Genomic DNA, 27,237 nt, shown 5'->3' on the forward strand with positions numbered 1-27,237 from the left:
CACCTCCTGGGTTCCAGCGATTCTCATGCCTCAGCCTCCTGAGTAGCTGGAATTACAAGCGTGCGCCACCATGCCCGGCTAATTTTTTTCTATTTTTAGTAGAGATGGGGTTTCACTGTGTTAGCCAGGATGGTCTCGATCTCCTGATCCACCTGTCTCGGCCTCCCAAAGTGTTGGGATTATAGGCATGAGCCCAGCCGGGACATTTTCATTACCTCATAAAGAAACCCCATCCTGGTTAGCTGTCACTCCCTCTCCCGCCAAAACCCCCAGTCGTAGGTAACCGCTAACTACTTTATGTCTGTAGATTTGCCTCTTGTAGACATTTCAAGTAAATGAAATTAAGCAATGTGTGCTCTTTGGTGACTAGCTTCTTTCACTTAAAAGTTTTTTCAATGTTCATCTATGTTATAGTATGTTTCAGTACTTTATTTTTATTACTAACCCATTTCCATTAGATAAGCTAAATTTTATTTATCTCTGCATGAGTTGATATTTAGATAGCTTCCAATTTTTGTTACTAGGAATATTATACCGTAATGAACATTGATGGACAAGTTTTTGTGCAGGTATATATTTTCATTGCTCTTGGGTATATGTCTAGGAGAATTGCTGGGTCATATAATAAATCTATGTTTAACATTTTGAGGAACTACCAGCCTATTTTCCAAAGCAGCTGTACCGTTTCCAATTTCTCCATTCCTTGTTATTGTGGTCTTCCTTGCCCCCTGCCACCTGCCCGTTTTGTAAACCAGGCAGATCAGCTTTATGTTGTTGTCTTTTTTTTTTTTTTTTTTTTTGAGACAGTCTTACTTTGTCACCCAGGCTGGAATGCAGTGGTACGATATCATCTTACTGCAACTTCTGCCCCTCTGGGTTCAAGCAATTCTTGTGCCTCAGCCTCCTGAGTAGCTGAGACTACAGGCTCCTGCCACCATGCCCAGCTAATTTTTATATTTTTAGTAGAGACGGGGTTTCGCCATGTTGGCCAGGCTGGTCTCGAACTCCTGACCTCAGGTGATCCACCCACCTCGGCCTCCCAAAGTGCTAAGATTATAGGCGTGAACCACCACACCCAACCTGTTGTCTTTTTTCTTTTTTATTAAGGTCATCCTAGTGGGTATGAGGTGGTTTTGATTTGCATTTTTCTAAGGGCTAATAACGTTGGACATATTTTCATGTGCTCATTGGTTGTTTGTGTATTTTGTTTAGAGAAATGGCTACTCAGATTCTTTGCTCACTTTTAATGGATAATTTGTTACAAAGTCCTTAACATGTCATTCAAAACCCTTTATAAATATTTTTAGTTTAATCTCCAGTATTGTCTTCCCCCCACCCCCTAACCCCCGGACCTCCCCAAGTAGACTCCGAATCTCATAGCTGTAAGGAACCCACTCATGATTGCCCAAAGGTCCAGCTCTTGGTATCTCTGCCCATGCTTGTCTCTCCCTATGGATCACCTTCCATGTGCCCCAGGCAGGGAGTGTCCCCTCATCCCTTCAGAGACCCAAGGCTACCTCAGAGGTGAGCCAAACTGGAGCTGCCCACTCCCGCCACTAACTGGGCCTGTCCACTACCCCCTCCCGCCACTGGGCGTGTCCACCACCCACGACCGAGCTCCCCGAGGGCAGGGACAGTATCTAATGAGATCCCTGGGTATTTCACATAATAAATACAGAGCAACAACTTGGTAAATATTTGTTGAATTAACCATTCAGATTTGGAAAAACAGGCTTTCTGTCATCCACCTATGTATTACACAGCAAAACTATATAATTCTTACTATAATTATAATTCTTCTTATAATTCCTGTAATTCTCACTTTGGTTGGTGATGTCTTCCTCTAAAAATCCTGATTTAACAAAAACAGAGAATGGAAATGATAAAAGAAAGTCTCCTGCATTGGACAGTGACCTTAGGTGTCATCTTTACTCCTGCTTTTATCCTGATGGATGACTTTTCTTTGTAAATGCAGACACACAGAGGCTTGATTGGCAGCTGTGCCATGCACCCTGTCCTTGATCATTCTTAGAGGTAGAGATCAAAGGAGACCCATTGGCTGAGAGAGTCTACAACTTGCCACATGATCTATTGCTCTGCCTTGTGATTTTAATTGCCTCTTTAAGAATATCAAATCAGGTCAGACGCAGTGGCTCATGCCTGTAATCCCAGCACTTTGGGAGGCTGAGGTGGGTGGATCACCTGAGGTCAGGAGTTCGAGACCAGCCTGGCCAACACAGTGAAACCTCATCTCTACTAAAAATATAAAAATTAGCAGGGCGCGGTGGCAGGCGCCTGTAATCCCAGCTACTCAGGAGGCTGAGGCAGGAGAATTGCTTGAACCCAGGGGGCGGAAGTTGCAGTAAGATGATATCGTACCACCGCATTCCAGCCTGGGCGACAAGAGCAAGACACCATCTCAAAAAAAAGAAAAAAAAAAATATATCAAATCAGATGCGTTAGCGTCTTCATGAATGTCAAAAAAAGAAATGTTTCAGTGCCAAAACTGAACAGCAGTACGGTGACCTTTGGAAATGTTGTTTAGGGTATTAAATGTGTAACTAGTGACATTTCGTGTGTTTTTATTTTTCTTCCTACCCAGCTCAGTGAAATAGCTGCTGCTTGCCCTGTTGTTAGAATTTGGACTGATAGAAAGGAGAGGAGCTGGAGATTCATTCTGCTCTGCAAGGGCAGACTCGATTTCAGAAGTGGCACCAGATGATAGCCTGTGTTGTCCCCAACCACTGGTGCTGAGAAATGATGCAGAACCAAACCCTCAGATCCCAGATCGCCCACGGCTCCTGGGACATCTCTGGGGAAGGGACTTACTAATGTAGCCCCTGATACAACATCCCAAGATGTCTTTATCCATGATTTGCACAGCCAGGACACTCCGGGGCTGGGATTGGGAGGAGAGGAATGGCCAAGCTTCCCTGCCCCCTTGGCTCTGTGGACTCCAGAGGGATGTTCAGTACCAGCAGCATTTCACATACACCAGACTCATTATTACAATTGGAGCAATTTGTGAACTAGAGTTGAGACTTCTCTAGAGAAGATAAAAGGTTGGGAAGCTGCTCAGTGGCTCGGTCTGGGAGTCAGCTTCCAGGCAATATCTTACTGAGTCAGGACAAGGCCCATCACTCCCTGTTCCCGCCAGGCCGGGTATTTGCCAGGATGTGAAACGGAAGCCAGGTTTTTGGAGAGGCTGAAGCTGATTTTTTTTAACAAGGTCCGGTTACCAGCAAGGAAGCGGCCTTCACGCTGCTCACTCTGGGCCTGAGTGTGGTGCATCGCGCCCCCTGGTGCCCAAAAGGCGCAACTACGTGCCATGCTAGCCAGCTCTCCTGGACTTCCATTTTTCCCTGATTCTCCTGTTCCTCGCCCACCCTCCTCTTTGCTGTGCCCACTGTGGTCCACGCCGAGGCTCCCCTCCCTCCTCCCTGCCCCAAGCAGTAATGAACAAGATCTTCATTCTCTGAAGAGAAGCGCAATAGTAAAACTTTCCTTTTTGTTTGCGTAGGGGAAGAGCTGGTGTTAATGGGGTCAGGCAGGCAAGGCATGAAATAAGGAAAGGATGAAAGAAGGGAACAAACCCAGGGGACCTAAAGGACCTACCCTAACAAAAAATTGGCGTACAAAAAAAGTGTATTAAAATTGTGAGACTACACCAACTCATTTGTCACTTATGTCTTTACAAAGAACAAACCTGAAGCTTCTATGAGAAAGAATTGAAGTGCTCTAGGGCTGCCTGAAATCTTCGGAACTTTTAACACAGGCTTTGAATTCCGAGGTGTGTGCTTGCATGTTAGAGATGTGATCGTGTCTAAAAATTGGAACATGGCGTAGTTTGATCTAAAAGATGAGCTAACTTCTGCCATTTAGAAAAAGACCTCATGCTCAAGTCTGCTTTTGAAAAGTTACCTTGGTCAAGTGTTGAAGATAGCACTTGTTAGAAGGAACAAGTTCACTTCTAACAGCCCTTCTCAAAGAATGAGTTCAGTAAACAGCACTACTGAGAGTTGCCAATCCTCAGATCAGTGCAACGTGTGTGTATGTGTAAGACACAGATGGTGAAAATATAAAATGCTACAGATGCCAAGAAGGGAGGTGTTTTGCACCACACCAATCTTTAAACAAACAGAAGGATGCAGAATGCAGTCTTTAAAATGGAGGGAGAATTTGATGTCTGTGTGGCTATTTCCTTGAAATGATTTAAAAAGCTGAGATACAGAAGTATTAGTAAATCGGTGCCAGGAATGAGGTAACCGTTTAGATCCAATGCGGCCGCTCCAGCATCGTACTCATGCCCAGCACCCTCTAAACCCTCCCGGGACTCTGCAGAGCCCGCTGACCACAGAGCCCAGCTTGGGGGAGGGCTTTAAGGTGAAGCACGTGACCCCCTGCTTGTGCAGCCCGGGCCGGGAAGTTTGCGCTCCCGAAGTCATGGAGCGCAGCAAGGGAGGGGCCACCGCCAGCCCGCGTGTGGGTGGCTGGGTGGTGGCGTGGGTGGGGGTCCTCCTATAATTATCTGGGGAAATGCATCCGCGCTCCGTTTTTCGCTGCGGCAGCTCCGAGGGCACCTCCTGTTCTCCCTGATCCTCCGGGAGTGGCTGGGCGCTCAGTCCGCTCTGATCCCACCGAGACCACCCGGGGTTGGCAGGAAGGAGACGAGGCGTCTGCTGGAGAGGGCAGGGACCCGCTAAGCTGATCTCCTGTACAGTAGTGCTACTTAAAATATGCTGGGGACCATCACCATCACAGGTAAGGCACAGGTCAGGTCGCTTGTGTCCTTCCCGGACGGCAGGCACGGGGCACGAAAAGGGCTTGCTTCCGTCGAATGCGCGTTTGGTGGGGAGCCCGGGAGGTCAGTGGCTGGACCGTTATTGGCATTTATTTCTCTCCGTGTGCTGAGTTTTTCATCAGAAGAACATTCTCTCTTGGGCTTAGCAAGAATCAAACAACCTCAGCTTTTCGTTTTTGGCTGAGCTGGACTCTTCTTGGCTGTGCCTATGGGAGACTTTTAGTATATTTTCTTCGGGGTTGTACCTTTCCCTTAGGGAGACAGGGATGTGGAGAGGAACAGCAGCAGCCGACTGAATAGAAATATGTCAGATGTATGTGAACTTGAAAATAAGTTGTGAAAGCTTAATCTCTTGCCGTAGTCGTAGACCAAATACTTTCCTCTTCTGGGCAAATTACAAGTGTTTGCATTTTGACTTGTTTACTAGGAACTTTGAATAAAGGTACACTGGGTGGTTTAGGGGACTAACATTTAAGCTCTGCTTTAAGTGGTGGTCTTAATAAAGCCATAGTTATTATAAAATTGGTGGCTAGGAAGCAACACTATTTAAGCAACAAATAGTATTTAAAAAGTATGTTTCTTTGGCTTACTTTCTAGGAATTTGGTCGTATGAATTATAATATTGAATGCCTACTTCTAGCAAATAACTTCTATGCATGAAACTTTTAGAATGCCCTTACGGCTCCTCTAACTTGACTTGATAGTCTTATGCCATTGTACTGTGGCCTCACTTGCTTATTTTCTCTTCCTCTCATCAAGAAAATTAAACTGCATTTGTGAATTTAACTTTATAGGAATAGCACTTCTTTAAATATTTGTGATCATTGCTGCCAAATCTACTTTTGTTTTTATTTTTGTTTTTGTTTTGAGATGGAGTCTTGCTCTTTTGCTGTAATGGAGTACAGTGGCTCGATCTCGGCTCACTGCAACCTCCGCCTCCCAGGTTCAAGCGATTCTCCTGCCTCAGCCTCCCGAGTAGCTGGGGTTACAGGCGCACACCAAGCCCAGCTAATTTTGTATTTTTAGTAGAACCAGGGTTTCACCAAGTTGGCCAGGATGGTCTCGATCTCTTGACCTCATGATCTGCCTGCCTCAGTCTCCCAAAGTGCTGGGATTATAGGCATGAGCCACCGCACCTGGCCTACATGTTTGTTTTTGTTTTAAAGCAACTACAGAATTTCTAGGACTTAAAATTTTCTCAGTGCAACTGCTCCTGCAAAGCCATGCACTCCTGTGTAATTTAAAAGAATGTGAAAGTTCAGCAATACTAAAATTATCTCTCACTTCCTATAGATTAGCTTGTTTTCTTTGAGATTTCCTTAAAATTTGCCCCCCAAGTTGACTTGGCTAACCTTTCTACCATTTACCCAGCTTGAAAGTTTATGCCATATCTCGAAACTATTAGTGAACAGACTGTACAAAATGAAAAAATTTAAAACACGAAAATCTCCATTTTTTTCCCCGAATCATTAATTTTTCTATGAATGGAATATGCAAATGTGTATTGTAGGGAGTCACAGCTTGGGGTGGTGCTTCTGAGATCATGACTTTTTTCTGAGTACTTTCTGGGTACAATATGATTTTTATCATATTCACTATTCGGTTAGTCGCATACTGAGATTCCTATGGTAAAAGAAGGTGGTCTAAAGTTTTAGCAGTCATTAAAGGTTAATAAACTTGGAACACTTGAGGGGGCCTTTAATAGTTGGCTCAGATAACCTCAATGGAATGATAAATGAATGGAAATAGTGGGAAGGACTAATTTTTAAGGCAAAATCAGATAATTGACTCTATTGCTTTCTGAATTTACTTTTCTTACAGTGTGGGTGTGGAGGATGTGGCAAAATTTTGCACTTTTTCCTGGTAATAAGAAAGTGCAGAGAAAATCTTAACTCCAAAAATTTAACAGCAAGAAATCTTATGTAGTGGAAGAAGTAAAAATGAAAGGGAGTTTCAGCTGTTTTTCCTCCGCAAGTTATTCTGATGGAGAAGATTCATAATCATCATCTTTAAATAGTTGTTCAGAATCTTGAAAAGCCATGAGGGCTTTAAAAATTGACAGTAAGGTGGTCGGGCGTGGTGGCTCACGCCTGTAATCCCAGCACTTTGGGAGGCTGAGGCGGGAGGATCATGAGGTCAGGAGTACGAGACTAGCCTGACCATCATGGTGAAACCTTGTCTCTACTAAAAATACAAAAATTAACCGGGCATGGTGGTGTGCATGTGTGATCCCAGCTACTCAGGAGGCTGAGGCAGAGAGAATTGCTTGAACCCGGGAGGCAGAGGTTGCAGTGAGCCGAGATTGTGCCACTGCCCTGCAGCCTGGTTAACAGAACGAGACTCCGCCTCAAAAAAAAAAAAAAATTGACAGTAAGGTTTAGTGCAATCTGAAAGGTCTCTTGCGTCTTTGGGATTACTCACTTAAATATGATAGAAGGTTATTGTAGTTCTCTTTAGCACTATGTTATTTTAGGAGGCGTGTGTTTAAATTTTACCATTTATTAACGGGACTGATGGCATTTTGTAGGAACTACTTAGGAATGAGTTTGCATTTCTGAAAGTAAGGAAAAGCTATCACTTAATACTATTATCCCCCCCGCCCCCCCACACACACACACACACAACCCAGTTTACACAAACCACTAAAATGAATGCAGTGGAAATTGAATTATGAAATGATTGCTTATTCACATTACATACTGTTGCCATTCTTGGGGTCTCTTTCTCTCACATCTCATTTGCAATAAGTTAGCTTAGAAACAAGGAATAAGTGATGTGACACGATGATCATCCCCTTCCCCACTCAACTGTAAATGGCATGCCAGCAAAAAAAATCCCTTTTTTTTTTTTTTTTTTTTTGAGATGAAGTCTCACTCTGTCACCCAGGCTGGAGTGCAGTGGCTCGATCTCAGCTCACTGCAACCTCCACCTCCCAGGTTCAAGCAATTCTCCCTGCCTCAGCCTGCCGAGTAGCTGGGATTACAGGCGCCCACCACCACGCCCCACTAATGTTTGTATTTTTAGTAGAGACAAGGTTTCGCCATGTTGGCCAGGCTGGTCTTGAACTCCTGACTTCAGGTGATCCACCCTGCCTCAGCCTCCCAAAATGCTGGGATTACAAGCGTGAGCCACCACGCCTGGCCAAAAAAAAAATGCTTTTTAAATTAAGCAAGTACCTTTTCTATTTTCTCTAAGTCACCCACATTACTGACACTGATAATACTGATAATATTGCAAACTGTCAAGTATCATGAGAAATAGGGACATCATTCTTTAAAGTAGAAACTGGGGGAGAATCAACATTCGTGTTAGTTCTAGATTATTTATAATGCACTTCCCGATGCAAATAATTTTTACAAGAGAAAAAAAATACCTCGCACATGGGTGTTTCCCATCTGCTATGGAGAGAGATTCCTTGTCAAGAGACTTTGGAGACACGAAATTGATACTTTCACAACTGCTAGATTAATAACTACCACTTCCTGAGCGCCTAGTCTGGCAGGTGTTTCTCAGCACTTTGTGGACATTATCATGTATTCCTCACAAGAATCCTGCAAAAAGTGGTTCTGTAACCCCGTTTCTATCGCGAAAGCAAGTTTCTCATGATTTGATAATTACCCAAGGTTTCACAGCTAGTAAGGGCATAACTGTAGAGTACCTTGCAAAAGACCTCTTTCTCGTTGTGAAGATGCTAATACTTGTGTTAGTGACGTCCACATTCTTACATGCCCGCTCAGATGTTTAAGGGATCGTGAAACATCAATATAAAAACCAGGGATTGGGGCTGGACACTGTGGTTTATGCCTGTAATCTCAGCACTTTGGGAGGCCAAGGCAGGCGGATCGCTTGAGTCCAGGAGTTCGAGACCAGCATGGTCAACATAGGGGAGACCTCCTCTCTAAAAAAAATTAAAAATTTAGCTGGGCAATGTGGCCCGTGCCTGTAGTCCCAGTTACTTAGGAAGCTGAGGTAGGAGGATCACTTGTGCCACTGTATTCCAGCCTGAGCAACAGAGCAAGACCCTGTCCCCACCCCACCCCCCCAAAAAAAACACCAGGTCCAATGATGATGTCACCTATGTGCTTCTGTATGGGATTTTTGCTTCTATGAATTTGAATGTATCTCCGCTTGGAGGTTTTCTGGTTAATGAGCTTTAGAACAAGGGAAGTTGGGTGTGTAGCATATAAGGGATGGACTTAGAATGCAGAGAATTCCTGGAAAAATTCCAGGACAATGCTACGAATCTTGGGGGAAAGATAACTAGTTCCAGATGTCACTGTAAGCCGTCCTGATGTGCCTGGGGATGGGGAGCGCTGGTGAGACTAAGCCTGAAAAATGAACATGTCGTTTCTGCAATATCGTACTTCTTTTTCTCAACAAAAAATGATGGTGGTGGTGTCACTGAAACCTGATAGCTAAGGTTTGGATAAAAACAGTAACATTTTGTAATATGTAATCAACATATTCCTTTATGTTTTTTTCTTCTTTTAAGCCTCTAAAGTAAAAGAAAACAATGTATAATTTCTCTCTTAGTCGCTAAGTATTTGGAAAAGTGAGAAAAGAAAGACGATGCTCCAGGTTTTGAACACGTGGGCCGTCTCTACATTATATGGAGCTTGGGGCCAGGGAGCGCAGAGCCAGCAGGGACCACTGTAGCTTAGCCCTTCTTGGGATCATGGAGCCTTTGCAGCTTTGGGGACAGGGAGATTATGGATATTTTCTAAAGGAAAATGTGTATTTGCACATACACATTATAGACCTGGACATTGATTTGATAAACTGGGATTCACAGACCATTTATCTGGAGACAAACCTAGGTTAATAGCAGGTAACACCTCAGTGTGAAACACTTCAGTAATTCTTGGCCAAAGTGAGATTTTTGTACATGAAATGATTTCAAGTTTTGGTTTCTTACTACATCACTAAAGATGCAACTTTTCATATATTTTCACATTTATTTGACTCCATTAATATTCCATAGACCTTTTTTTTTTTAACCTCAAAGTGGTTTGTTATGACAAAGCTGTTTAAAATTTTTTAATTTTAAATTTTAATACAAGCTGTTTGTTATTATTAAACATGTGTTATAATTTTTTTATAATGTAGTAATTGAGGATAGTTTATACTCTCAAAAATAGGGTGAAAGGTGTTCACTCCAGGAGGTATCTTTTGTTCTCTATTTCACTTTCCACACTTATTATTAAGAATAACTTTCATTTATCTTAGAAAAACATAAAGCAAAAAGCCTACCCAAGGTCTTGGCAGTGGTAACTTCAAGTTATTTTTCCTTCCGGAATGTTGTAGCATGAAGTAGCTTCATCCGTATCCAGTCTTTATTTTTACTTCATCTTTTTAAAAGTTTTGTTTTGGAGTACAGTAGCATGATCATAGATCACTGCAGCCTGGAACTCCTGGGCTCAACGATCCTCCTGCCTCAGCCTCCCAAGCAGCTGGGACCCTACTGAGTAGCATGTCCAGCCCTACGTCTTTTTTTTTTTTTTTTTTTTTTTTTTTGAGACAGAGTCTCGCTCTTTCGCCAGGCTGGAGTGCAGTGGCATGATCTTAGCTCAATGCAACCTCCACCTCCCAGGTTCAAATGATTCTCCTGCCTCAGTCTCCTGAGTAGCTGGGATTACAGGTGCCCGCCACCACACCCGGCTAAATTTTTGTGTTTTTAGTAGAGATGGGGTTTCATCATGTTAGCCAGGATGGTCTCGATCTCCTGACCCTGTGATCCACCTGCCTTGGCCTCCCAAAGTGCTGGAATTACAGAGGTGAGCCACCACGCCCGGCCCAGCCCTGTGTCTTATATGCACTATATCCATGCAGAGATCCCTCCTTCTTGGGTATATTCAGAAAATTAAGTGAATGAAAGCTCTTTCTACAGCTTCTTTAAAATTATCTTATCTTTTCCAAGTAATATTTTCAGCATGTTGACCCTGTCTCACACAAGCATGTGATTAGGTGTCTCCACCCAGAAGAAGGGCATAGAAATATCTGGTTTCTGTAGTAATACTCTCTTGAGAAACAAGGCATGGATGATGTTGTTTCACTAATGATTGATGTCGAAAGACCTGTCAATCAAGACATGTATCACACATGGGTGTGTAGCCTGTTGGGAAGGATTAGTCTTTTTTCCTGCCCTTTGAAGTGTCTACAGGGTGGGAAAAGACCAGTGACTAACAGGACAGTACGAAGACGGAGGTGCCTGTGAATTCCGGCTCCAGAGGCTTCTACAGGGGGCACACCGACCACTCCCTTTAACATTTTGGCCATCTTTGTGACCTAGTGGGATGCTGGAGTTGTTTTTAACTGAACCTCAGCACCAGTGAGTACCTGAGCACCACGATTGGGCTTTCTGGGCATCGGAGAGACTTGGGTGGATAGCCGCGTGTTTAAAAACAGCGGGATCATTCAGTCACACATGAGTTTAAAAACTACATTGTGTGGAGGCCGGGCGCGGTGGCTCACGCCTATAATCCCAGCACTTTGGGAGGCTGAGACGGGCGGATCCTGAGGTCAGGAGATCGAGACCATCCTGGCTAACATGGTGAAACCCCGTCTCTACTAAAAAAATACAAAAAACTAGCCGGGCGAGGTGGCAGGCGCCTGTAGTCCCAGCTACTCGGGAGGCTGAGGCAGGAGAATGGCCTGAACCTGGGAGGCGGAGCTTGCAGTGAGCTGAGATCCGGCCACCGCACTCCAGCCTGGGCGACAGAGCGAGACTCCGTCTCCAAAAAAAAAAAAAAAAAAAAAAAAAAAAACCTACATTGTGTGGAAAAGGCCACTCCAAAATCAAAGGAGGTTTTAGGGGCACCAAAAAGTACATCCCCATATCAGTGATCCCAAATCAAAGATGGAGCTTTCTGATCTTCCTCTTTGTAGCCAGTCAGACAAAGCTAAGGCAGATGAAAATTCCGTAGGAGTTTTGAATTAAAAGAAGCGCCCTAAAGGAAGGCTGTGATGACGTGTGGCTGTGAATGGATTCCACTGTGCCAGGCCTGCATGGGTGAGCACTGGCTGCCTGTCCTGGAAGCCCCCTCCATTATTTTTAGAGGCCTCTTATCAATCACTTACTCCCTTCACTCCCAGCAGTGGGAGTGGGTTGAGCCTCTGGTCTGAGCCTCTCCTGCCTGCTGCCCCCACATCTTTTAGACTGTTTTATAATGCATTTAACAGCCTCCCACGGTGCTCACTAAGCTGCAATCTTTAACTCATTCACAACCAGCATGCAGGGAGCACGTAAAAATAGTTTCTCAGGCCAGGTACAATAGCTCACGCCTGTAATCCCAGCACTTTGGGAGGCCGAGGCTAGCGGATCACCTGAGGTCAGGAGTTTGAGACCAACCTGGCCAACATGGCGAAACTCCGTCTCTACTAAAAATAAAAAATCAGCTAGGCATGGTGGCAAGCGCCTGTGGTCCCAACTACTCGGGAGGCTGAGGCAAGAAAATTGCTTGAACCCAGGAGGTGGAGGCTGCAGTGATTTGAGATCACACCACTACACTCTAGCCTGGGCAACGTAGCAAGACTGTGTCTCAAAAAAAAAAAAAAATTTTTTTTTTCAAAGGTTTCTGCTAGCCACAAACTAGAAGGGAATGATGATGGTCTTGTTTGGCAATCTTTACCAGCAGCAAGAAACTGGGAAATATGGGGGTGATTTTGGTGTATCATGTACAGTTGGGCTGGGGAAAGCAAAAAAAAGTGAAGGAGATGGCCGGGCGCGGTGGCTCAAGCCTGTAATCCCAGCACTTTGGGAGGCCGAGACGGGCGGATCACAAGGTCAGGAGATCGAGACCATCCTGGCGAACCCGGTGAAACCCCGTCTCTACTAAAAAATACAAAAAAAACTAGCCGGGCGAGGTGGCGGGCGCCTGTAGTCCCAGCTACTCAGGAGGCTGAGGCAGGAGAATAGCGTGAGCCCGGGAGGCGGAGCTTGCAGTGAGCTGAGATCGCGCCACTGCACTCCAGCCTGGGTGACAGAGCGAGACCCCGTCTCAAAAAAAAAAAAAAAAAAAAAAGTGAAGGAGATGAGGAGGGGGAGGCCAGCACAGGAAGAAGGGTCCCGGCCACCTTTGAGCCATACTTGAGGTAAAGGACCTGCATCTGGCCAGGCTCTGTGGCTTATATCTGTAATCCCAGCACTTTGGGAGGCTGAGGTGGGAGGATCGCTTGAGGCCAGGAGTTCAAGACTAGCCTGGGCAACATAGCGAGATCCTCCATCTCTACAAAAACAAAAACAGAAAAGGGATCTGCATCTTTACATGGTGCAAATAAAGAAAACTAGAAGATAGGGAGTTAACTCGAGACATATTATGTGCCTCTTTTCTCCCCTTGAAATGTTGATGTTGGAAGTCAAGGTGTTAAAAATAGGCACAATGTCACATTCAACTTTACAGGATTTGAAAGTGCATCTCGGCTGGGCGCGGTGGCTCATGCCTGTAATCCCAACACTTTAGGAGGCTGAGGCAGGTGGATCACTTGAGGCAGTAGTTCGAAACCAGCCTGGCCAACATGGCGAAACCCTGTCTCTACTAAAAATACAAAAATTAGCCGGGTGTGGTGGCGGGCACCTGTAGTCCCAGCTTCGCAGGAGGCTGAGACAGGAGAACCGCTGGAACACTGGAGGCAGAGGCTGCAGAGAGCCGAGATCACGCCATTATACTCCAGCCTGGGCAACAGAGCAAGACTCCGTCTCAAAAAAAATAAAAAAGAGTGCATCTCAATTTTTTTTTTTTTTTTTTTTTGAAACGGAATAGTTGTCGCCCAGGCTGGAGTGCAGTGGTAGGATCTCCACTGCAAGCTCCACCGCCCGGGTTCACGCCATTCTCCTGCCTCAGCCTCCTGGAACTAAAGGAGTCCGCCACCATGTTTGGCTAATTTTTACTAAGAGACAGGGTTTCTCCATGTTAGCCAGGATGGTCTTGATCTCCTGACCTCGTGATCCACCCGCCTCGGCCTCCCAGAGTGCTGGGGTTACAGACGTGAGCCACTGCACCCAATCTTCAACTTTTTGTATGTGATTTTCAGTGACTTCTGGTGGTGAAAATCAAGAGCTTTCTGGTTCAGCAGAGCTGAAAGCTGTTCAATACCGCCCTCTTCTGTCCAAAACTCATTCAGGCATTTGGACAATGATTTTCTACTCGGGAATGTTTGTGAGGAAGGATGATGGTGAAGATTTGACATTATCTAACCATGGGGACAGAAAAACAAATTTTGCAGCCATTAGGTCTTAGTTTTAAAGACTCTGTTCAGAAAACAAAACAAATAGTGATTATCTGGATGTTGTCCTTATGAAAAGTTTTCCCTATTCTCTGTGTTTTTAAAGTTGTCTACAGTTTATACTGATTATGTTTGGAATTGGCAAAAAGTAATGAAAATTAAAGTTTTATTTTTATAGAAAGCCAACTGATATGTCATCCTCATAACCAGCCTTAGTGTCCTCACCTATAATGTAAGCAACTTATGTTATAGGTGAGGACACTAAGAACAGAGATTTTCATTTTCTTTTTATTTCACTTTTTTTTTTTTTTTTTTTTGAGATGGAGACTCACTCTGTTACCCAGGCTAGAGTGCAGTGGCACGATCTCCACTCATTGTAACCTCCACCTTGCGGGTTCAAGCTATCCTCCTGCCTCAGCCTCCTAAGTAGCTGGGATTACAAGCATGTACCACCACGCCCAGCTAGCTTTTGTATTTTTAGTAGAGACAGGGTTTGACTGTGTTGCCCAAAGCTGGTCTCAGACTCCTGACCCCAAAGTGATCCTCCTGCCTCGGCCTCTCAAAGTGCTGGGATTACAGCCCTGTGAGCCGCTGTACCTGGCCTTATTTTTAGTTTAGCTTCAGGGATACGTGTATAGGTTTGTTACATGGATATATTGCATAATGGTGAAGTTTGGGCTCTTGTGTACCCATCACAGGAGTGGTGAACATTGTACTCAATAGTATATTTCAACGCTCACTTCCCTCCCACCTTCCCTCCCTTTTAGAGTCCCCAGTGTCTATTATTTCCATCTTTATGTCCCTGGGTACTCATTGGTTAACTACCATTTATGAGAATACGCAGCATTTTACTTTCTGAGTTATTTTACTTAGGTTTATGGCCTCCAGATCCTTCCATGTTGCTGCAAGGGACATGATTTCTTTCTTTTTTATGGCTGCATATATTCCATGGTGTATGTGGACCACGTTTTCTTTATCCAGTCAAACTTTGGACACTTGGGTTGGTTCTATGACTTTGCTAGTGTGAATAGTGCTGCAAGAAACATGTATCTTTTTGATAAATTGATTTTGTCTCTCTTGGGTAGGTGCCAAATAATGGATTGCTGTGTGGAATGGTAGTTCTGTTTTTTGTTCCTTGAGAAATCTCCATAGTGTTTTCTATAGCTCTCTTACTAATTTACATTCCCACTGGCAACGTATACACGTTCCCTTTTCTCCACATCTGTGCCAACATCTGCTGTTTTTTGACTTTTTAATAATAGCTATTCTGGCTAGGCGCAGTGACTCACATCTATAATCCCAGCACTTTGGGAGGCTGAGGCAGGTGGATCACCTGAGGTCAGGAGTTCGAGACCAGCCTGGCCAACATGGTGAAACCCCGTCTCTACTAAAAATATAAAAATTAGCCAGGCGTAGTGGCGTGCGACTGTAGTCCCAGCTACTCGGGAGGCTGAGACAGAATTGCGTGAACCCAGGAGGCGGAGGTTGCAGTGAACTGAGATCGCGCCATTACACTGCAACCTAGCCGACAGAGCGAGACTCCGTCTCAAAATAAATAAATAATAAAAAATAGCCATTCTGACTGGTGCAAGATTGTGGTTTTAAATTGCATTTCTCTGATAGTGATGCTGAGAATGTTTTCATATGTTTCTTTGCTGTTTGTATGTCTTCTTTGGAGAAATGTCTAAGAACAGAGATTTTTAGGAAACTTGCCCAAGGGCCCAGTGCTAGTAAGTGTTACAACTAAAATTTAAACCCCTCTGCCTAAATTCTTTTTCTGTCTTCGGTGGGAGAAAGTTAACTCGTTTTCCTGTTATTTAATACAATATAAAATTTATATTATGGTATGTAATGTGAAGGAAATATCTGATATCCTCCTCTAAAATCAGGTCGGGTAAATCATCACTCTACATTTTGTTGTTTTCTATAATTTTTAGTAGTTATCTGCAATTCCGAGTGCATTCTTCCAAGTGATTTAAAAAAAAAAAAAGTAATTTCAGGCCAGTTCCGGTGGCTCACGCCTGTAATCTCAGCACTTTGAGAGGCCGAGGCAGGTAGATCACCCGAGGTCAGGAGTTCGAGAGCAGCCTGGCCAACATGGTGAAATCCCATCTCTACTAAAAATACAAAAAATTAGCTGGGCGTGGGGGTGGGCGCCTGTAATCCCAGCACTTTGAGAGGCCGAGGCGGGTAGATCACCCGAGGTCGGGAGTTCGAGAGCAGCCTGGCCAATATGGTGAAACCCCATCTCTACTAAAAATACAAAAAATTAGCTGGGCGTGGGGGTGGGCGCCTGTAATCCCAGCTACTTGGGAGGCTGGGACAGAAGAATCGCTTGAACCTGGGAGGCGGAGGTTGCAGTGAGCTGAGATCGTGCCATTGCACTCCAGGCTGGGCAACAAGAGCGAGTTTCTGTATCAAAAACAAAAAACAAAAAGATAACTGTAAACATTCAGAAAGTTGGAAAACTAAAATGAATACATAGAACACCCATACTCTTTACTCAGATTCACCTAACCCAAATAGTGGAATATTGTCAACATTTTCCCTAACTTGCTGTATTTACTCTCTTTTTGTTGGAAAACAAAACAAACCTCAGTCCACAGGTTTCTGTTATAACTCACATAGGCATGAGATATATTAATAAATTCACTGAAGAAGGCCGGGCACAGTGGCTCACACCTGTAATCCCAGCATTTTGGGAGGCTGAGGAGGATTGCTTTGAGCTCAGGAGTTCAAGGCCAGCCATGGTGAAACCCCTGTGTCTACTAAAAATACAAAAATTAGCCAGGCGTTGGTGACTCACGCCTGTATTCCCAGCTATTTGGGAGGCTGAGGCTGGAGAATCACTTGAGCCCTGGAAACGGAGGCTGCAGTGAGCCAAGGTGACACCATGGTACTCCTGCCTGAGTGATAGAGGGACACCTTGTCTCAAAAAAAATTAGGGAAGCATTTGAAAGTAAGTTGTATACATCATTTTACCCCTAAATATTTCAGTGTGTATTTTCCAAGAATAGGGATATTCCCTTTCATAACCATAGTATAGATATTGACGGTTATCAATATCATACATTTAAGTTATTACAGAACTTTTCTATAATCTGCTTCTAATTTTGTCAGTTAATCTAATTATGTCCCTTTTAAAGCATTCCTCTTTGTATTCCAAGATCCACCCTAGGGTCAGAGATTTTGTGTTGTCATGTCTTTTTAGTTTCTTTTAATCTGGAAGACTTCTATAGCTTTTGTCTTTTAGACTTTGATATATTCAAAGCATAAGTTCTCTCCCCATTTCTACTCATTCTTTATTTGATGTTTCTTTTGCCTAAATCGATTTAGGTTACTCATTCTTTTTTTTTTCTCCCTGAGACGGAGTCTTGCTCTCTTGCCCAGGCTGAAGTGCAGTGGTGTGATCTCGGTTTACTGCAACCTCCGCCTCCCGGGTTTAAGCGATTCTCCCACGTCAGCCTCCTGAGTAGCTGGGACTCCAGGCACCCACCACCATGCCTGGCTAATTTTTGTGTTTTTAGTAGAGACTGGGTTTCGCCATGTTGGCCAGGCTGGTCTCAAACTCCTGACTTGAGGTGATCCGCCTACCTCGCACCCCCAAAGTGCTGGGATTACAGGCATGAGCCACTGCACCTGGCCGTAGGTTACTCATTGTAAGCCAGAATCCTGCAGAGGTGATGTTGTGTCCTTCTCAGGGTATTGCACGCAGTGTCCATCTGTCCCTTGTAGACTGATGTTAAGGTGTTGTCCGATTTCTCCACTGTAGAATTGGGTATTTCTCCCTCCTTTTCAACAATAAGCATGTAAACATCCTGCCCCTCTCCTCCATTTAGCACTTTGGCACCATTGATTCTTGCTTTATCCAGCTTTCACTTTGATGGTTGTAAAGTGATGATCGGGTGATCTTTTGAATCGCTATCTGTGAGTGGGTGGGTAGGATGTATGCACTGTTTCCTTTTCAAAAAGATGCATGACTGTAACTATGAATAAACTCTGCCTTTCACACTGAAATAGAATTCAAATTGCTGTCCACATTAGACATAAAGCAGTTTTTCCATCTAAGTGTAGGAGTTGACATATCGAAATACTTGTTCTTGCCATAAGTGGTGCTTATGAACTATAAAAAGTTATAATGATTTATGGAAAATAAGTATGTTTATGCTTTAAAAGGGTATGAAATTGACTTTTCTTTCAAAAAGACAAACTCTGTATTTTGCTCCTTTAGTGCCTTCACTCTAAGCACTCCCTAGCCAGCCTTTGGCCCTCCTGAGATACCACACACCTATATGATGTTGGTCAAGTCATATGACCGTTTTTAAAAACAATTTTTAAGAGTAGTTTCAGGTTCACAGCAAAATTGAGTGGAGAGTTCAAAGAATTCCCATGTGTCCCTTGCCCCATCACCTACACAGCCTCCCCCAGCCCTTATCAACATTCCCCACCAGAATGGTTTGTTTGTTACAATCAATGAACCTACACTGATACATGGTTATCACCCAAAGTCCAAAGTTTACATTAGGGCTCACTCTTGGTGGCATACTTTCTGTGGGTTTGGGCCAATACATAATGATGTGTACCCGCCATGACAGCGTCATGTAGAATGGCTTCACTGCCATAAAAATCATCTGTGCTTCCTCCCCCCAGCCCCTGGCAACTACTGCTCTTTTTACTGTCTCTATAGTTTTGCCTTTTTCAGAATGTCATATAGTTGGAATCATACATTGTGTATCTTCCTCCGAGTGTCTTCTTTTGCTTAGCTATATATATTTAAGTTCCCTCCACGTCTTTTCATGGCCTGATAACTAATTTTTCTTTCTTTTTTTTTCTTTTTTGAGATGGAGTCTCACTCTTGTTACCCAGGCTGGACAGTGCAGTGGCACGATCTCAGCTCACTGCAAGCCCCGCCTCCTGGGTTCAAGCAATTCTCTGCCTCAGACTTCCGAGTAGCTGGGATTACAGGTGCCCACCATCATGCCTGGCTAATTTTTGTACTTTTTTTAGTAGAGACGGGGTTTCACCATCTCGGCCAGGCTGGTCTTGAACTCATGACCTCGCGATCCACCCACCTCGGCCTCCCAAAGTGCTGGGATTACAGGCATGAGCCACCGCACCCAGCCAACTCATTTCTTTTTAGTACTGAATAATATTCCGTTGTCTGGATGTACCATACTTTATCCACTCACCTATTGAAGGACATCTGATTGCTTCCAAGTTTTGGCACTTATGCATAAAGCTGCTGTAAACATCTGTGTGCAGATGTTTTGTGTGGACATAAATATTCATTTGGGTGAATACCAGGGAGCATGATTGCCAGATCATATGGTAAGAGTATATTCAGTATGAAAAGAAGCCGTAGACTGTCCTCCCAAGTGGCTGTCCAACTGCATTCTCACAGATGACTATTTTTGAAGTCCCAGTTGGTAGGAGCAGGTGAGCTCCACCTTCTATCCCGCAAGGCTCTATAAGTGATGGCTTTGTAATGGGAACTTGACTGATACCCTCAATCTTGTGCTAATACTCAAGAACTTAAAGCTCTTTACAACCCAGCCAAACCCACAAGCAGATTCCGCCATGCCTTGGCCATTGCCAGACAAAACCCCTTTGTGTTTTTGCTTGATTTTCATCCTTCTGTGACATTGATATTTCAGGCCAGGCTAGTTGTTTTGCAGAACGTCCTTCATTGCAGATTTGTCTGATTGTTTCCTCGTGATTAGATGCCGTTAAACATTTTGATCAGCAGTGCTACAAAGATGAATTCTTGTCCTTCTGAGTGCCTCACATCAGGAAGCATGATGGCATCTGTTCCATTATCCAGGATAAGTCTGATCCCTTGGTTAAAGTGGTGCCTGCCAGATTTCTCCATTGTCGAGGTCCTTTTTGTTTGTTTTTGGGGTTTTTTGGGGTGTTGTTTTTTTTTGTTTGTTTGTTTTTGAGACAGTCTTGCCCTGTCTCCCAGGCTGGAATGCAGTGGCGCGATCTCGGCTCACTGCAACCTCCGCCTCCCCGGTGCAACCGATTCTCCTGCCTCAGCCTTCCGAGTAGCTGGAATTACAGACATGTGCTGCCGCCCCCGGCTAATTTGTTTGTATTTTTAGTAGACATGGGGGTTCACCATGTTGGCCAGGCTGGTCTCGAACTCCTGACCTCAGGCGATCCGCCCGCTTTGGCTTCCCAAAGTGCTGGGATTACAGGCGTGAGCCACCGCGCCAGGCCTCGAGGCCTTTTTTTTTTTTTTTTTTTGAAATTAAGTGTTGCCGGGCGCGGTGGCTCAAGCCTGTAATCCCAGCACTTTGGGAGGCTGAGGTGGGCGGATCACGAGGTCAGGAGATCGAGACCATCCTGGCTAACACGGTGAAACCCCATCTCTACTAAAAAATACAAAAAACTAGCTGGGCGAGGTGGCGGGTGCCTGTAGTCCCAGCTACTCGGGAGGCTGAGGCAGGAGAATGGCATGAACCCGGGAGGCAAAGCTTGCAGTGAGCTGAGATCCAGCCACTGCACTCCAGCCTGGGCGACAGAGCGAGACTCCGTCTCAAAAAAAAAAAAAAAAGAAATTAAGTGTCAGGGATGTTCAGCAGCGGCTTGGCAGTTGGTTAGCAGGATGGTTTTTGGCCTCAGCGGGCTTGGGTTTGAAGAGACCCCACTGGGGCGGTCCGCAGGATCCCCGGGGGTTTCTGGGGAGGCTGAGGGCTGGCGCCGGGCGCGGGGAGGCTGCGTCCTTTGTGACGTTAGCGGCAGGCCCCGGGGCCCAGGCTTTCGCGAGCTATGGCAGCCGGCAGGGGCGCGCTGGGCCTCGCGGGCCGCTGTTGGGCTGCCCCTGCCGGCGGGCTGCGCGCGCCATGCCCTGGTGGAGTAAACTCTGCAGTGAGTAGCACGTGCCCCCCCAGCGGCCGTTCGCCCCGCGGCGATGGCGGACACGGAATCCCGAGGGCCACCAACTGTCCCTTAGGACCGGCCCGAGATGGGTGTGTGGGTTTTCCAGCCTCCTTCCTTCCCGTCCCAGGCTTGGGAAAGCCTCTCTACTGGCCAAGGCGCACAGGGACAGGTCGAGAAGGGCCTGCGACCGTGGCATCCCAGCCCAGGCTGCAGAGCCGCCTGCTGCCCTTGATCTTGCCCCAGGCCCCCAGCCCCAGAAAGGCAAGGCCTTTCTGGGTCCCGTGACACAGGTGCCAAAACGCTCTGCGATAGCAGCCTACCTCCAACAGGGAGATGTGAGGGGAACACTTTCACACAGCCGCAACCCCAGGGATGCCCCAGGGTGGGCCCCACTTCCTGCCACCCAGAGGACACCCCCCGGAAGATTCTGGCTTGAAAGGGGAGTCAGGGGGTTGGAGTGGACATGGCTGTGGCTGCGGTCACCTGGGGAGGTGGGCGGCAGGGCAGGTCGAGGATAACCCAGGCCTCAAAAAGTCACCAGGATTTAGCAAAGTTGCCCTCACTGTGAGGCCTGGAGGCCGGCAGAGTGTGGGGCGCAGAAGAGAATGGAACAGGCCTCAGCACTTGGGCTGCACCATGGGGAGTGTGGAGCCGAGTGATGGGGCAGGCTGGGAAGTGCGGTCTATGATTCAATTCGGATTCCAAGCCCGATTGCATGTGTTTTGGGGTCAGGATCTCAACAGCACGGGTACACATATAGGTACCTGCCAGGCTAGGTAGGTTAGAAGACTATTCTCTAGGCCCTGGAGCCATTAGGAGTCGACAGCCTGGTGATGTGATAGAAGCGGTATTTTAGGAGGCCCTGCTTAGCAGGTACCTTGTATGGAGTGTGTAGATTGCCCCAGCACAGAGGGTACCTGGAAGCCGAAATGAGGGTGAAGCACAAAGCACGGAGGCATCAGAAGGTTGTTCTGACAATTGTAGCTCTTAGGATTACTTAGGTCAAAAGAGACTGCAGACTAGTTGACCAGTTACAACTTAACATTTTTATTTTTCTTTTTGAGACGGAGTCTCGCTTTGTCACCCAGGCTCGAGTGCAGTGGTGTGATCTCGGCTGACTGCAAGCTCCACCTCCCAGGTTCACACCATTCTCCTGCCTCAGCCTCCTGAGTAACTGGGGCTACAGGCGCCCACCACCATGCCCAGCTAATTTTTTTTCATACTTTTAGTAGAGTTGGGGTTTCACCATATTAGCCAGGATGTTCTCGATCTACTGACCTCGTGATCCACCCGCCTCGGCCTCCCAAAGTGCTGGGATTACAGGCGTGAGCCACCACGCCCTGCCTACAACTTAAAATTTTTCTATATGCGTTTTATTATGTGTTCATCTCATAACTCACTTACTCTATATAACGAGAACATCTGATTATTGTTAAGCTATACTGAACTATCAATAGCTGTTCAGTACCAGCTACCTTAGATACTGATGGCAGTCGCCCAGGCTGGAGTGCGGTAGCGTGATCTCGGCTCACTGCAACCTCTACCTCCCAGGTTCAAGTGATTCTCCTGCCTCAGCCTCCCAAGTAGCTGAGACTACAGGCATGCACCACCACGCCCAGCTAAATTTTTGTACTTTTAGTAGAGATGGGGTTTCACCACTTTGACCAGCATGGTCTCAAATTCCTGACCTCAAGTGAACTGCCTGCTTCGGCCTCCCAAAATGCTGGGATTACAGGTGTGAGCCATAGCTGTTTTGTTCTGCCTGCTGGCAGCTGGTTCATGAACCTTTATCTTCCTAGTTTTGACTATAAACATTTCGGCCCTTTCAGGATGAAACAGAAGTGTTTACAATGGAAACACAGATTTAAGAGTGGAGGGAAAATAGTGAGGGGGAAATGGTTGTGTGACACCAGCTTTCTACTCCTATATTAGCAACATGTCTCTGCATTTTCTGATTCCAGGGAGGTTGATGAGTATTTGTTTTTAATCACATGCTTGCTGGCAGGACATGTAATTTCTGTTTTTTTTTTTTTTTTTTTTTTTTTTGAGACGGAGTCTCGCTCTGTCACCCAGACTGGAGTGCAGTGGCGCGATCTCGGCTCACTGCAAGCTCCACCTCCCGGGTTCACGCCATTCTCCTGCCTCAGCCTCCGGAGTAGCTGGGACTACAGGCGCCCGCCACCACGCCCGGCTAATTTCTTTTTGTATTTTTAGTAGAGACGGGGTTTCACCGTGTTAGCCAGGATGGTCTCGATCTCCTGACCTCGTGATCCGCCCACCTCGGCCTCCCAAAGTGCTGGGATTACAGGCTTGAGCCACCGCGCCCGGCCTCTGTTTGTATTCTGTACTAGTGAAATCATACTAGAATAGAGTTTGTTATTGGAATTTTTCTTTTTTCTCTAGTATATTTCCAATTATTTTATCCAACTTTTTCAAAAGGAAAGTTGCATCTCTTAAATTGCATTAGAAGTGTTTGCAAAAAGTTCTTTTGTGACCACCAGGCGCGTGGCTCACGCCTATAATCACAGCACTTTGGGAGGCTAAGGCAGGTGGATCACCTGAGGTCAGGAGTTTGAAAACAGCCTGGCCAGCATGGTGAAACCTTGTCTGTACTGAAAATACAAAAATTAGCCAAGTGTGGTGGCAGCGCCTGTAATCCCAGCTACTTGGGAGACTGAGGCAGGAGAATCGCTTGAACCCAGGAGGCGGAGTTTGGAGTGAGCTGAGATCGTGCCACTGCACTCCAGTGTGGGCGACAGAGCGAAGACTCTGGCTCAAAAAAAGAAAAAAGAAAAAGAAAGAAATAGTTCATGGAAATACTGTTAAAGAAACCTTTGGAGTTAACTCTAAACACATTCATCACAATGTCGGTTTATAATAGGAACAAATAGAAACTTAAAGCATTTTCTTATTTCAGAATACTATACTTGCTTTAAAAAATAATGGGAAGAGTATATATATATATATATATATATATATATATATATATATATAAAATATAGAAGAAGTTTAAATCGTAGATGTCTGGACTTTCCTTTCTCTTTGAGTATTTGCTTCAAAGTTTAGTATGAGTGTTTAATTTTTCCTTATTGTTTGTTAAGTCTAATGTTGGTCACAAATGTGTATTTTATAAAGGGAAAAGGGAAATCCTTTAGAAACTGTGCCTCAGATCAAAAGAATGAGATTCTTGGGTTTTTCGTGAAACCTTCTTCGCTATCTGAAATGTTTAGTTCTCAGGTAAAACTAAAAGTTTTTGTTTTTAATGCTACCTTAGATACTGATGGCAGAAAAAATGAGCCTTGCTGATTATCGAAGCTGTTACAGATACTGAGTCTGTGGCATCACCACTGAAGCAAAGGCCCTTATTGAGTCTGAAGAATAAGAGGCCCAGATAACCTATTCATCTATGAATATCCAAAAATCTAGCAATGTTTGAAAAGAAAAAAAGAACTTTAGCTTAACTTAGAGAATAACAAGGTACAAGGACAAAAAAAAAACTCTACTCACACTGTTGCCCTGACTTGGTTGGGTACCTTAGGCAGTTTTTTCATTGTTGCTGTTGTTTTTGTCTGTTTGTTTTTTTAGTGAGTCTGGCTCTGTCACCCAGGCTAGAGTGCAGTGGCGCGATCGTGGCTCACTGCAACCTCCGCCTCCCGGGTTCAAGCGATTCTCCTGCCTCAGCCTCCCGAGTAGCTAGGACTACAGGTGCCCGCCACTATGCCTGGCTAGTTTTTGTATTTTTAGTAGAGACGGGGTTTCACCATGTTGGCCAGCCTGCTCTTAAACTCCTGACCTCAAATGATCCACCTGCCTCGACCTCCCAAAGTGCTGGTATTACAGGCATGAGCCACTGCGCCCGGCCTAGTTTTTCACTTAACTTTCTGGGGTTCAGTTTCAAAATAAAACCAAATAAGTAGTACGATGGAAATTTGTTGACATAGATTTGTAGTATTTCATAAATATGAAAATAAATTGTTTTCAGAGTAATCAGATTATATAAGCAGAATGAATGTATGAATTTTGGGAAGCATTCTATATTTCTAAATATTTCTGCATTTCAAGTGTTTATTGCTGTGTTCTAAGTCCTGGTGTATGTACTAGTTGTAATTTTTTTTTGGAGGCGGGGACAGAGTCTTGCTCTGTTGGCCAGGCTGGAGTGCAGCGGCGTGATCTCGGCTCACTGCAACTTCCGCCTCCCAGGTTCACGCCATTCTCCTGCCTCAGCCTCTCGAGTAGCTGGGACTACAGGCGCCCACTACCACGCCCGGCTAATTTTTTGTATTTTTAGTAGAGATGGGATTTCACCGTGTTAGCCAGGATGGTCTCAATCTCCTGACCTCGTGACCCGCCTGCCTCGGCCTCCCAAAGTGCTGGGATTACAGGCGTGAGCCACCGCGCCTGGCTTGTTATAATTATTAACCTTCAATTTGTGCTTAAAACATTAAGTATATTTTTGCAGTTTTTGTTAAGATCTTTTTGGTGTCCATTTTAATTGACCTTTTTGTTTAGTACAGAAATCGATATATGTCCTATGTAGAAAATTAGAAGCTGGGCACAGTGGCTCACACTTGTAATCCCAGCACTTTGGGAGGCCAAAGCGGGCGGATGACCTGAGGCCAGGAGTTTGAGACCAGCGTGGCCAAACATAGTGAAACCCCATCTCTACTAAAAATACAAACATTAGTCAGGTATGGTGGCACCTGCCAGTAGTCCCAGCTACTTGGGAGGCTGAGGCAGGAGAATTGCGTGAACCCGGGAGGCAGAGGTTGCAGTGAGCCCAGATCACATCGCTGCAGCCTGGGTGACAGAGTGAGACTCTGTCTAAAAAAAAAAAAAAAAAAGAAAGAAAGAAAAAAGAAAATTCAGACAAGCAAAACTAAAATAAATGACATTCGCATCCCCCAGAGATCATATGTGAAGGATGTGTGTGCGTGTGTGTGTGTGTGTGTGTGTGTGAGAGAGAGAGAGAGAGAGAGAGAGAGAGAAAGGAGAGATAGTTGTTTTTAAGCCAGAATGAGGTCATTGTATATACTATTTGGTAACCTGCTTTCTGCAGTCAAATCTCTCTACCCTTTTATTTCAATGAAAATTCATCTCATCTAATCCCAAATCTCATACTCGGTATTTCCCAAGAAGACCCAAAAATGTCCTTTAGCTGTTTTTCCCTAACAAATATCCAATTCAGGATCATGCCAGGCACCTCTGGTTATTGTGTTCCTTAAACCTCTGTAATTTAACACAGTATACCTCCTCCCGCCCCGCTTCCCCCAATTAAATCACATTGACTTGACTTTTCCCCTCAATGATTTTAAAATTACAAACCCAGAAAAATATAGTAAATACTTACGTACATTTGACCTAATTCACCATTTATGGAAAGCCACATCATCCGCCCCACCCCCCACCAACCTATTTGAAAGTTACTTGCAGACAATACTTTTGTGTTTCTGCTGGATTTTCATTCTTCTGTGACACTGACATTTCAGGCCAGGCTAGTTGTTTTGCAGAACGTCCTTCATTGTGGATTTGTCTAGTTGTGTCGTTAGATGTGATTAGATGCCGTTCAACCTTTTGGTCAGGGATGCCACGTAGAGGAATTCTTGGCCTTCTCAGTGCCTCACACCAGGAAGCACAATGACATCTGTCCCGTTATTGAGGATGTTAAATGTGATCACTTGGTTAAGGTGGTGCCTGCAGATTTCTCCATTGTCAAGGTCATTTTTTTGAAATTAAGTAATCTGTATGTTGGTACTCTGAATGTATGTTTCCTGACCCGATGGTTTTAGCAGTTCATGATCCGTGACTGAATAAGTTATTAAAATGGTGTCTGTAAATTATAATTTTCTAAATCTAAAATTTTAACAATAATGACTTGGAGGATCAAAGTGGAAGTTATATCTATATTTATTGACATTTTTTTTCGTTAAAGAAGTGCTCCCTTTTCCTCATTTACCTTTTTTAGTATCACTCTCGATTCATGGATTCTTTTTTTATTCAATGTGTTGTAACCCATCAGTGTCATTATTCTCTTTTTCTTGTTCATGTCAGACAAGTAATGTGCCATCGTGGTAACAATGCACACATTGCAGTGAACACCCAATCGTCACTCTCGTAAACTGCAAAGGATCCATTATTCTTTTCTATGCTTCAAAGTTTGGACATTGGGAGCCCCGTCAAGCCAGTTCTTGTGTCCTTTCGACACCTCCATCAGCTTTTGAGCACAACAAAATATTCTTCATACGTCCTCTGACCCAGCCTGGAGTTTCTCCAAAGAGCTCTTCTCCCTTTTGGGGACCTGTTGAGGTCGAACTTAGTTACCACATAGAATGTCC

At 44.9% G+C, this 27,237-nt stretch overlaps 1 protein-coding gene and 1 pseudogene across 2 annotated transcripts in view; one reads left to right on the forward strand and one right to left on the reverse strand.

Annotated features, from left to right (window-relative positions):
• The window catches only part of AKAP12 (A-kinase anchoring protein 12), a 121,340-nt gene that overhangs the window by 84,855 nt on the left and 9,248 nt on the right, over positions 1 to 27,237 (forward strand). The window contains exon 1 of one of the 2 annotated variants that reach the window (XM_045391366.3): positions 4,552 to 4,761. The exons of the other annotated variant lie outside the window; for it this stretch is intronic. Coding sequence (XP_045247301.2) covers positions 4,737 to 4,761 — 25 coding nt within the window. The 5' untranslated portion in view covers positions 4,552 to 4,736. Of the gene's footprint in view, positions 1 to 4,551; positions 4,762 to 27,237 lie in introns of those variants that run through there. 2 annotated transcript variants of the gene reach the window in all.
• LOC123573275 (small nucleolar RNA U13) lies at positions 26,948 to 27,032 on the reverse strand (annotated as a pseudogene).

Source organism: Macaca fascicularis, chromosome 4 (assembly GCF_037993035.2).
Source record: "Macaca fascicularis isolate 582-1 chromosome 4, T2T-MFA8v1.1".
Taxonomy (NCBI): domain Eukaryota; kingdom Metazoa; phylum Chordata; class Mammalia; order Primates; family Cercopithecidae; genus Macaca; species Macaca fascicularis.